The 12109-nt window shown below is 40.5% G+C and overlaps 1 protein-coding gene across 1 annotated transcript in view; it reads left to right on the forward strand.

The window, feature by feature from the left end:
* The first annotated feature begins 4827 nt into the window (after positions 1-4827).
* The window catches only part of fign (fidgetin), a 36626-nt gene continuing 29344 nt past the window's right edge, over positions 4828-12109 (forward strand). Inside the window, exons 1-2 of the mRNA XM_080786120.1 lie at positions 4828-4962; positions 5792-5826. Coding sequence (XP_080642246.1) covers positions 5802-5826 — 25 coding nt within the window. The 5' untranslated portion in view covers positions 4828-4962; positions 5792-5801. The remainder of the gene's footprint in view (positions 4963-5791; positions 5827-12109) is intronic.

A 12109-nucleotide genomic window follows, 5' to 3' on the forward strand; every position in this document is an offset into this window, starting at 1 on the left:
ATGCAGAGATGGAGTGCTGATCAAGAATCTGCACCCTTGACCTGACTTTAGTGGGTTGATTAATTGTTTTTCTGAAACGTCACACCTAGGTGAAATTTATTTAACATTATGATAATGTTATGTTAGAAATTCATATGGATGCTAATTTGTTCTGTCGAGATTTGTACATCCAACACTGGTACCTCAATGTGACCACAGATTGCAGATTAGCAGTTTTGACAACTCGAGCAATGGCAGACAATAGAACATTTCCAGAATATTTTGTGGCAGGACATTTTATGAAATGGAAATTCAGTGGCATTTCCCTTTGATATAGCAGGGTTATGTCTTTTAAAATATTTAAGAAGAAAAGTGGTGTTTTTTGTCCCTGTGCTGTGGTATGATGTGAAACGCTTGCAAGCGACTGACATATATACGGTTGAAGCATTTTTTTTATTTTTTTTGATGGTCTGATCTATCTCAAGGAGGTTTCAAGAGTGCGATAGACATGAACTGTGATCCCTGTTGCTGTATGTGCGGGTGTCTGGATGATGTGTGTATTGACGTGCTGTAGCAAGAGTTCATGGAGGCAGCTGAGCAAAATAATTTAGAATGTCCTGCCTGCTGACACAAGGACAAAGGCACAGACAGAACATGCCCATATGAGGGAGGAGACTGGACGCGGCTACACCTGGAAATGCACTGCGGTTGTTTTCACCATGACCTCCAACGCACACAGAGACATTTCCACCAGGCTGCTATAATATCCTATAAGCATGGGGACACACACTATTGGCCTGGCCTGGCTGAGAATGAACTGCCCATTATCACACTATACGGCCAAGAAATTCCAGCTCTGATGAGCACCTGCAGTACCCTAAGTATAAGTAACCAGGGTTCCTGTCGTCAGGCAGAAACCTATCTCCATATTTCTTTGTTTTGTGTGTTTATTGTTGTTGTTATTAATGTGCAAAACATTTTCATTATTTTGGAGTGGTTTGTCAATTTTCGCCTATAATGACATCTATATCTACGAGAGTGGTGCCCGTTGGGCACTGGCCTACTTGGAACGATTGTTGGAAATGCATGTCCCACCCAGATATTATGTCTGTGTCCCTTTCATGCCCATATATGGAGTTCTTTGTCAGGCATGCCCAAATATGGAGTCTATGCAGACGTCAGAATGATGTCAGAACAGGCCAGCTCCATATGGACCCTGGGCAGGGGCCCTGTCCAGAGCTCGGGCAGATGCCTTTTTGGGGCGGTTCTGGACAACCATGGTTCCGCCCAACTCGACACCAGGCACTGCACTCCCTGTGGTGGTGTGGAACGCGTGTGTCGAATTTGAAGTCTGTGGGGCTAACGGTTCCCGAGTTACGTGGATTACACATACAGACACTGTCAGACAGACAGACAGACAGACAGAGACTTGGTGCATGCATGCATAGATAGATAGATTAGACCAGTAAGACGCGCAAACGCGGGAAGCGAACGCAGCTCGTACATATTTGGGTTTTGGACGTATAGCTGGTTTAGGGACTCCTTATATGGTTATGGCTGAGTCATGGTGACACAAATCACTCAGCTCCATATATGGGCACAAAAGCGGGACAGACAGACAGAGACAGACAGACAGACAGACAGACAGACACACAGACAGACAGACGGACATGATCTGCTAGGTCTCATATAGTAAGTGCTCACTGCATTCGCAATAATAACCATAATACGGACGTCCAGGTTGAAAGTTGCTAAGTCTTTATGTGGGTTTAATTAATATTTAACTGATGAAAAGTATTAAAGATTAAATTATTATTATTATTTCTTTTCAACCATGATTTAGGTTATTTGAGAAAGTAAAAGATGTTTTTTTTTATTTGCTGCTTTCTTTTGTTTTAACGATTTTAATTTGACAAGGGGCATTCGAACAAGTGTCTAAATAATAATGTATATATTTTTTTACAAATATTTACCTTGATTTCGTAATTATAATTTGCCATAGTCCTACTAGATTCCAGGAAATTACATCTGGCCCCAAAAGATCACAGAATCTACAGAATGTTAAGGGGGATACTAGGGGATGCCATACTGTGTCTGTGTCGTAGGCTCAATATGTCAGTTTGCCACCTTCACATTCAATAGATTCCGTGATCATTTGTGGACATGTAATTTCCTGATTAATAAATAATAAAAATAAATCACCGTAACATTTTGTAAAAAAATTAATAAAACATATTTAGCCACTTGATGGAATGCCCCCGCACACCTGTCAAAAATATAAAATATTCGCTTAAACGAAAGAAAGCAGCATTTAAAAAACAAAACACTCATCTTTTACTTTCTCTACAGCTCTCTGCTGGAAGAGAACGCTTATTGTAGGTTTGACAGTTGTATTTTAAAGTGGTAAATCCACTCTTTCGCTACGGTAATTTGCAAACGATAATTAGTTAGCCAGTATCAATATGGCAAACTATCACTGCCATGATAGACAATATTTCTAGCATTTCAAGGATTTTCTAGAGGGTGATGAGTAATGTTACTTTGTAATTACATTGTTTTATATATTTTGGTATATTTCATAACAGTGTCAAAAGTGATGTGTGTACATATATATGACCTATAGCCAGCGAACAAGATTAGAGTGACACTAGGTAGAAGTCGTTCACCAAACAACGTTGCTTGATCTGGGGCGCTGAGAGTGAGTTCTTGAACTCACCTTGTATTAGATCCTTGTATATTTACAATACCTGGGCTATCAAGTCCATATATTGTACATCATTGGCTGTTGTTTCTGTACACAATGTCATTCACTGTCTCTGTATGACAAAACAGGTCTCAAAATGCCGCTTTTAATTCATAAACGATCATGAATAATAACGATAAATATTATTATAATGTAGTCCCCAGTCCTTCTTTGGGGTGTTTTTCGTCACTGTACATTTGACAATACTGTATGTGTCCTTTACTTATCCTAACTATTAGTAGCAGTGAGGGCAATTAATACATAACCCATTCAACCCATGGGGCAGTACGTTTCTTGTTCAGGGACACTTTGACAGATAGAATGGGGGTGGACCGGAGGGTGAACCACTTTTATATGAAATTACTGTACATTACACTTGTCAGACGTTCTGTAGTGCAAACAAATGAATAGATCCGCCGTCCCCAATAGTTACAACATGAATGCCAGCAGCAGTGACAAATGACAATAGCAATGACAGTGTGTCGCATCATGATGGGTTGTTATCACTCCCAATCTTCTGCCGTAGTCTGAACACCTGCCTCTTCAGACTCCATCTTAGCCCGTAGCACTTGCCGTAGCACTTTCCCTAGCTTCGACGACCTTACAGGCATATACAAAGGCTCAACTTATGTAATAGCATTTTATGTAGACGTACGCATAGTTTCATTGTATATATTCCACTGTTAGACGGATGTTAGGTTCTTGGCTTACTTATGATTCTTGATGACTATTTTTTTTATGTATTTGATGTATTACCATGTGTTGCTCTTGCTTACTCATCAATCAGAGCAGCAGGGGCGGTATTGCAGTCGCTGTACCGCACTGTTGTGACGAAAAGAGAGCTGAGCCAAAACGCAAAGCTCTCTGCATACCGTGCTATGTTCGTTCCTATCTCACCTACAGTATGGTCATGAAGTGTGGGTCATGACCGAAAGAATAAGGTCACGAATACAAGCGGCCAAAATGAGTTTTCTTCGAGTGGCCGGCATCTCCCTTAAAGATAGGGTGGGAAGTTCAGTCACGAAGGAGCCAGCTTAGGTGGTCCTCGAGGCACGTCTCACTGCGAGGAGACCCCCGGGCAGACCAATGATGAGATGGAGGGATTACATCCACTCACTGGCCTTGGAACGCCTCGGGATCCCACAGGAGGAAGTTTGTTGCTCTGGGAAGGGAAATCTGCAGCTCTATGGTGGAGCTGTTGCCCATGCGACCCGACTATGGATAAGCGGTTAAAGATGGATGGCTGCATGGATGGATGTTCTTGCTTACTGTAAGAGCGTCTGCTAAATGCCTAAATTGTATGTAGATCATGTTCTATTTGGCAAGTGACACCCTTGTAATGTACGATGGAGTATAAATTAAGTTCTGGGCTACTCCATTTACCTGAGGAGCTCATGCTGATCAAATTGGCATGGGTGCAGTCTTGGGACTGAGCACTACTGAAGGCTGAATCGATACATCACTAGGAGGGCCTTGGGAATGGATGAGATGACATTGTGGAACAACTTCTGGTGCCAGTCCTCGTGTGTCTAAACTGGGTCCAGTGTAGCAATACCCCATGGAGTAGACATCACTTCCTGACTTCAAGGCTATGAGAATAATAGAGGTGATGAAGCACAGCCCCACTGTATTATGTCTGCGGCTATACATTGAAAAATGCATGCAGGATGAAAAGAAAATCTAGATATATCCAAGGTGGTAGACAAACTAAATTAAAAAAGAAGAAAAAAAAGTAATATAGATTATGCTAAAATGTCCTATGAGACTGTATTGTGTGCTGAAACACACACACACACACACACACACACACACACACACACACACACACACACACACACACACACTTATACAAGAACAAGAACGCATTAATTTGTGACCTTGTAGAGTTGGTATTTTAAACATTTTGGGAGAAAATGTATTTTAATGATATATGCTCGCAAAATAAGGATGCCTGGTTGAAAGTGGTTGAGAGGGCGGATTTTAAGTTAATTGGCTTTGAATTTGGCTCCTCCACCACAGTACATGCGCAGTGCGCAGCATGTTGCCTTCAGTCAGCAGAGCAGCTGTCCAGGGTTTGGAATTCCAACATGGCAGAGCAGGCTGTGGTCAGTCTTCCCCTCACTAACTTGGAATGGTTTCAAATCGCGAGCAGCCGCGCTTAACCCTCGCAAGCCATTCATCAGCATACTCACTGGATCGATGTTACTATAAACCCTGAAGCTGCCCTGTCACATATACAGGTACGTCTTGCGATGTATATTTAGAGCACAGAGATATTAACAATTAAAAAGATTCGAAGCCGCAAGAACAGCCGCTTATGGATACGCTCCCTGGCTGAACCGACCTCGCGCATCACAGAACTGCAGTGTCTACTAGGTAATCATTAAACATAATTTGCAAAGATAATTTGCTGAGACACAAATATTTTATTTCGCTATAAAGACAGCGAAGTTTGATCGGAAATAGGCGCACTTTGCACTTGATGTTTTGCTAGCGACGATTTGATGAACATGTTAAATAGGGTTACGATCTGTCTCTGCAAGTAACTTTGTTGCAATGGGAAGTTTATGCATGTCAGTCCGAATACAATTGCCGCGATAGATAGCCGCAGGCGGCAGGTTAATAGATGGGTTGTCATCGCGCTCTTAGTGGGACAACTGCTGGCATGTAATCTATTTTAAAAGTAAAGGGGGCATCATGCTGCTTTAGCCTCTCTTCCTCTAATGGGCTGCAAGAGAATGTGTGTGTTTTATGTCAGCTCGCTCACATGCTTCCTATTCTCCAGTTTCAACTCAGGCGAAGTGACAGGCTGAGTCGTGCTGCTCGTGGCTTTACGTCTCTATATCTATAAGCATGCTCGAAGTCAGAGTTGTCTGCATGGTTTTGCGCTTTTGCTTAATTGGATTTTATATTGCATAAGGTGCAAATGCATACCCGACGAATAAGAACCTATACGTTTTAAAGCTGTGAAATTCGATAGCAGGGGAAAAGTGCCTGAAATGAGAAGCAACCTTTGGAATTCCTCCTCGTGAAAATTCCGATTCTGCTGTTTTCCTCTCTTGTTTTTAGGCTTGAAGACATGATCACTAGCACCGGTATTTATGGTATGTCTATTTTGTGATTATTACTATTATATTACTATATATTTTATTAATGGTGCAGTTTCTGTATGCATGCGGTTCATCTGCAAAAGTTTTACTCGAAGCTTTAAGAATTTAATTACCATAGCTTGACTACAGAATGCTTATACATGTAATGTGGGTGGTGTATTTTTAAATGTGATTTATGCAATCTCACAATCATGTTCAAAATGCTGATTATCCTAATTGTGGTGGTAGCATGGTTTGTGTAGGTTAAAGGGTCTGTTTTCATTTATTTAGTGACCCATTTGCTGGATTTCATTAGTCTGTGTACAGTTCAACTGTTGGTTTTTCTTTGCATCTTTTAGCATGCTTAAAATAACACTTATGTGAATACATAAAAAAATATTGTAATTCCAAATGTAAAATGAGCCTTAATGTGTGGTGATAACTTAGGCTCTAACGATTATATAGGCTGCAATGTACGAAACCAATAGCATTCTGTCTTGTTATAACTTAAAGATATTATAATGAAAATGGTATGGCTATAGTGCATCTTAGAATTGTTGCATTTTGTTTTTAATTCCTAATTTTAAGAGCCATAATTACATTGTAACAATGACCTATACCTAGTGTTATCACTATAATATGGCGAAGTGGCAACTGGTGAATGAATGTATGATGACAGTGTGACCCTCAGTAATGCAGCTTTACATAGTGTATCTTAGTCTATACAAATAGTGAAAGGCATGTAATGTTTTATGTTGCCGGTTATTGGATCTTACAACAACAACAACAACAACAACAAAACTTTTGAATTTGCTCACGTAATGGTGTTTACTTCAATTCTATTTTTCCAAAGTGTGTCATGATGATTCCCCTCATTTTGGTTAAGTTATTTACGTCACGAGGATCATTGTACGATAATTACACACAGATTTGCTTCATATTTCTCTTATTTTTTATTTTTTTGTTAACTTCCATTATGATATTATTTGAGAAGTCAGTCAGTAAATAAACCTAGCATCACTGTTACCCCTGATTTATATTTACTTACCGAAAATAGTAGATCTTCAAGCGCACAGCGTGTCACAGTGTGTCACAGTGTGGTGTATTGTGAGATTGTAGATCTGCAACACCGGCGTGCAACAACTAAGTACAAATCTCCCTTTATTGATAAAAAAAAGTGAGGAGAGGTGAAGGACAAGTATTGCACTATCTCTCTTTTGCAAAGACTTTGTCCTTATTGAACCTTTTGCTCCTCGAAGCAACAGTTTACTTGATTGTGTCCACACATTTCATTTGCATGTTTTGCCACGAGAGGGAATTAACATAATCAACAGCGAGCTGAAGTATGTTTTCATTCCTCTTCAGAAATTACAGCATTGAGCATCCATCACTCAGTAGGAAAAGGTGTACATCGCTACCATTTTCATTATGTTGGAGTGTTTGGCCGTAATGTGTTTTCGTGAAAGTGGGCATTAACTAGGCCTATGTTGTTCAGATCATATGTATTATATCTGCTGCCCCCCCCCCCCCCCCCCCCCCCCCCACACACACACACACACACACACACACACACATCATGCATATGTGGTGCTTCGTAGCTGCAAAAAACAACATCTCTGAAAGAGTACAGGGTGTATTTAGAATGCCAAAATAATGCATCAATTATTGTATAAAGAAACAAAGCATTAACACATCCATACATGAATCCTGAAATATTCTGTGACATTTCCAGATGCTTTTACTTTTGGCTGCATAAATCACCAAAGAGATTTTGAACAGTTACTCTTGCACATTAGTTAGAACATATTCTCACAGCGCCACATTTCTTACCTCATTATTTCCAGAAGAAGCCTAAGGTTGGGATAAACAGTGTAATTGCAATAGGCTGTGTTATCCTGGTCTACATTCTACGGCAACTGCGTGACAAAAAAACAACAAAAACAAACAATTGTGTTGCTGGCTGCTGCTGCATTTGTCACAACACATCTCATCCATTGTTACATTTTAGACACTAGATTTGGAGTGTCCGAGGAAAGGTAGCTGAGATGAAATCCTGTGAGTGTAGTCGCAGCACTGGGTGTTAGGAGGTCCTCACTTAACCCCAGACTCCTGTGTGCATGTAAAGGAGTTGACAGCTCTGTTTATTTCTGATAGAGCAGCACGTATGATAGCAATCTAAGCTGTTCGCTGACATGGATCCCTGCGTTGAAATTGATGACAGACACTGCCCCCCTTCAACATCCTCTTTATCAAAATGTCATGCATGTTGACTATTTAAGAGTCAGCGTAATACTCTGCAGTTGATGCAGAAGTGCACAATTCCATACACCTGATCCTATACAAAACAAAGTTATGCAGTCATTTTATATATACTTCATAGTTTGTAATTGATGCAGATGCTAAAAATACTTTTGAAGATTTGAACGATTATGTTGTATTTTTTCTGGGGCAAAAAGCTATTTCAGTAGGTTGTGTCTATTCTCTCCATGGACATTCTCCTACACAATATCAATTAATTTTGCTTTCCGGAAAATGGTTCATATAGTAAAGGATTCTTTACATGCAGGACCAACGGTACTATATGTACTAAAAATAAATGTGGACCGGAATTGGGAAGTCACATGCAGGTCATTCAAGGATGCAAAATCCAAAAGACAAAATTACAATAATAAAATGATGTTGAAGGACATGATTCTAAACGTATTCTTTGTATTGGGCTCTAGTCTTTTTATTTTGATTTATTTACTTTTTAAGCTAATGCTCAGTTTAAATGCAGTTCCTCTCTGTGAGCTAAAGTGAGCAGTATTGTAAGAAAGAGGGCTAAAATTGATAGCAGCTGACTACGTGACTAGAGCCATTACCTGAGGGAGACCGTATATGAATAAGACTGGCAGTTTTTATACGTACGCTAATGGTGACAATTAAAGTCGGCTCCCGACTAACTTGCGTTGCCTCCATGTAAACACCCCCTGGGAAGTCTGCAGGGCTTTTGTAAATTGATGAAATGTTCATCTGTACCGACGGATCCATTTGTCAGTGACTGCAACAAATCCCACGCAGCCTCTTGTCTGCTGTAGTACACTGTTGAAATCAGTACTGGGGTTTCATCTTTAAGCAAACAATGTTAAGTGTTGTCTTTTCAGTTTTTCATCTGAAAAGCAATGGAGCCCCCATGGGAGTATAAGACTCATGCAAATAGGACAGGGGGGGAAAAAAAATCCCATCGCTTTCTAGAGGATTCCAGAGTATCCCCCATATCTCTGTCCCTACCTCTCCCCCCCCCACTCTCTTCCCCCCCCCCCATCCACATCCCTTTCTTCCCCCTCATGGCAGCTTGCTATGTTATCTTTGTGTGTTTCTCTCCACGCTGACAATTCTCCCAGTGATCTAAGTTGGGTTGCGTTAGAAAGTGGAGGCAGCTGTCTGTTGCTGTACTGAGGGACGTGTTTGCTCTACTGCAAAGATGAAGGACCGCAAATCCTTGACATCCGCCCCCTTTCTCTCCCCTCCCCTCCCTGTACTGTCTCATTTAGACACAGCGACTGTCTGCTGTGTGTGTGTGTGTGTGTGTGTGTGTGTGTGTGTGTGTGTGTGTGTGTGTGTGTGTGTTTGTTGAGTGACAGCATATGGCATAGACATTTTCTATGTGTTCACCATTGGCTGTACCCTTCATCTATCTCGTGCCTGCAGGGCTGTTATGTTTTCTCTCTAATTTGGACAAAATGGGCTACTCACTGTTTCATTTAGTAGACTATATTAAGTATCAGTTTAATGCTGCATGAAACCATCCACCAAACGGGTTTAGTGGTTGATTTGGCCTGTACTTCTAGATATTCTGCCTCATGTGTGTGTTAATTTGCTAGAAAGACCATAAATATATGGTTCTAGCATCTAACACTATATTGTGTGTGTGTGTGTGTGTGTGTGTGTGTGTGTGTGTGTGTGTGTACACAGCTTTTGTGCCTGTGGGTTTGTGTGTATGCATGCACCTGCGTGCGTGTGTTTGTCTCTCTACTTGTCTTTTTTTTTTTAGAAAAATAATATATTCTTATATTCACAAATTCACATAAATATACTGTATCAGTAGGCCTAATGCTATTATTGTTTTATACCCCCAATGCATTATGTGCTTTACGGCGCTTATGGGCCATTTTGCTAGCTAAATGACCGATTAAAACTGAATCACTTTCACAAGTCATGTAACAAGGGTGGTTAATTCAAGCCATACATGCCATGCATATCATTTACACAGAGCATGGCTTTTTTGCCTTAAAGCCCCTTGTTCTTGTCATTTCCTACACACTGAAGCAGAGGCTTTGTTTCATCTCCTTCACACGGGCTGTCTCTGCACTCATAAGGAGAGGAGGCAGCTCAGTGCCTACTGGGGATTGGCTAGAATAGACAATCCCCAGGTGTACTAAACTAGGTTTAGCGCTAAGGCTTTTAATCTGGACTTGTAGGAGATTCATGTGCATTCATGGATTTGCTTCAGTAATTATCATACCCCTAGTGGCTGGCGGAGAGAGACATTTGCCTAAATCACTGATGTCCTCATTACACTGTTTACATTTTAATTAGACATACTAAACTTTTGATTTCTAATGGCCAGTAGCCACTGTGTGTGATTTCAAGCCTCGAGGAGGACTCGTCCGACTGCGGGGGTTGTGTGATATCGGTGATCCACCATGCAAAATGTTGTCTATTAAAATATCAACATCCATGCACTGTGTGTTATTGTAACTCTGAGAGTGTACAGATATAACCAAATGGGTCAATTTGGACCCGCAAGGGTCCATTTGGTTACATTTGTACACTTTATTAGTTATACATGAACACTTTTCAAACTGTTTATGTGAACTGTACTTTTTATCATGCTTATTATACTGTACCCAATTAACATAAATAATAATTCTGCTATTTATGCTAGCGATGTTGATTCATAGGCTAAGCGAAATAATTGTCAAACAACCAACAGTATCAGAATGCAACAACCAGTAATGAGTATACTATATATATATATATATATATATATATATATATATATATATACACACACACACACACACACACACACACACACACACACGTATAATCCATCTAAAGCAATGTCCTTGGCTGAACGTTTCCCCAGTTCTTTTAATATGTGGCTGTGGCCAGAGAGTTGTACACCCACTGTTATTTCTGCGCAGCAAACTATCTGACTCTCAAGGACTGTGTTTAACAAAATCTACAATTTCATGACTTTCGTTCTTGTGTGGCGGGCACTTTCAAAGTGCTTGAGACCATCATTGTGTGCTTGTGTACTGTTGCTTATCATTGGACAACCTTGGAGAGGAGTGGTATGTTTATTTTCTCCTCTGTCTTGAGTCCAAGGTGTTTTATTGCATGCTGTTGGGAGTTTTGTATTGCGTGAGAGCAGAAAGCCCCTCACAAGAGGATGCGAGCAAACTTCATTCACAGCAATATTCATCTGTGTTGAAATTCCACAAAACAGCGTCTGTGTAACAATGGCAATCGAGGCCACCACTCATTCGTAGATTCAAAGAGGATGCATTCAACAAGTCTGCACTTAAAAACACTTCATGAAGGCTATTTAGCTTGGCTGCCTTTGCCAGCTCATTTGTAAATTAAAAGAAATATATTGTATAGTTTGTTTCTATCCAGTTTGCCTTGATTCTTGCCTCTCTTTATCCAGTAACATCAGTGTTAGTTGTTAATAAGAAATAGTCAATCACCAGAGAACATTCTATGGCTATGTACGAACTGAGAACAGATTTTGTGTTATTATTTATTTGTTCATAAAAAATATAGCTGCTATTCTGGAGTGAAATTACCGTAACAAATTTTCACTTGTAGAGTCACTGCATAATGTGCAGCGTTTTGGATTAATGACAGCATGATAGAGTCATAATTAATGTTTTAAATGTCTGAATGAAAATTCGACATTAATATTCAAGAGCGCACACGGATGTGCTTGAATATGAAAGTCAATGTTTTGGCTGGTTTCTCTTGTCTTGGAAATCCTTCTGGGATGATGAATAGAGTCATCACATCCACCGCTAATTGTCTCAAATTGATATTTTGATGTTCCACTAAAGATGGCATAAAGGAAGTCAGATCTTAATTAGAAAGATGATCAGAGGAGATGCGAGCTATCAGTGCGTCCCTCTAAGTTCCCAATGATTCATTCATCCTCCACAGAGTCGCGGCGGCTGACAGGTTGGCAGCGTGCCAAGCGCTGGCAGAGGGAACCTGAGTGCCTGGGACGGGAGAGTGTGGGTTGAGGTCTGCCTTTACG

The sequence above is a fragment of the Protomyctophum bolini genome (genome assembly GCF_963924005.1).
Source record: "Protomyctophum bolini genome assembly, chromosome: 16".
Taxonomy (NCBI): domain Eukaryota; kingdom Metazoa; phylum Chordata; class Actinopteri; order Myctophiformes; family Myctophidae; genus Protomyctophum; species Protomyctophum bolini.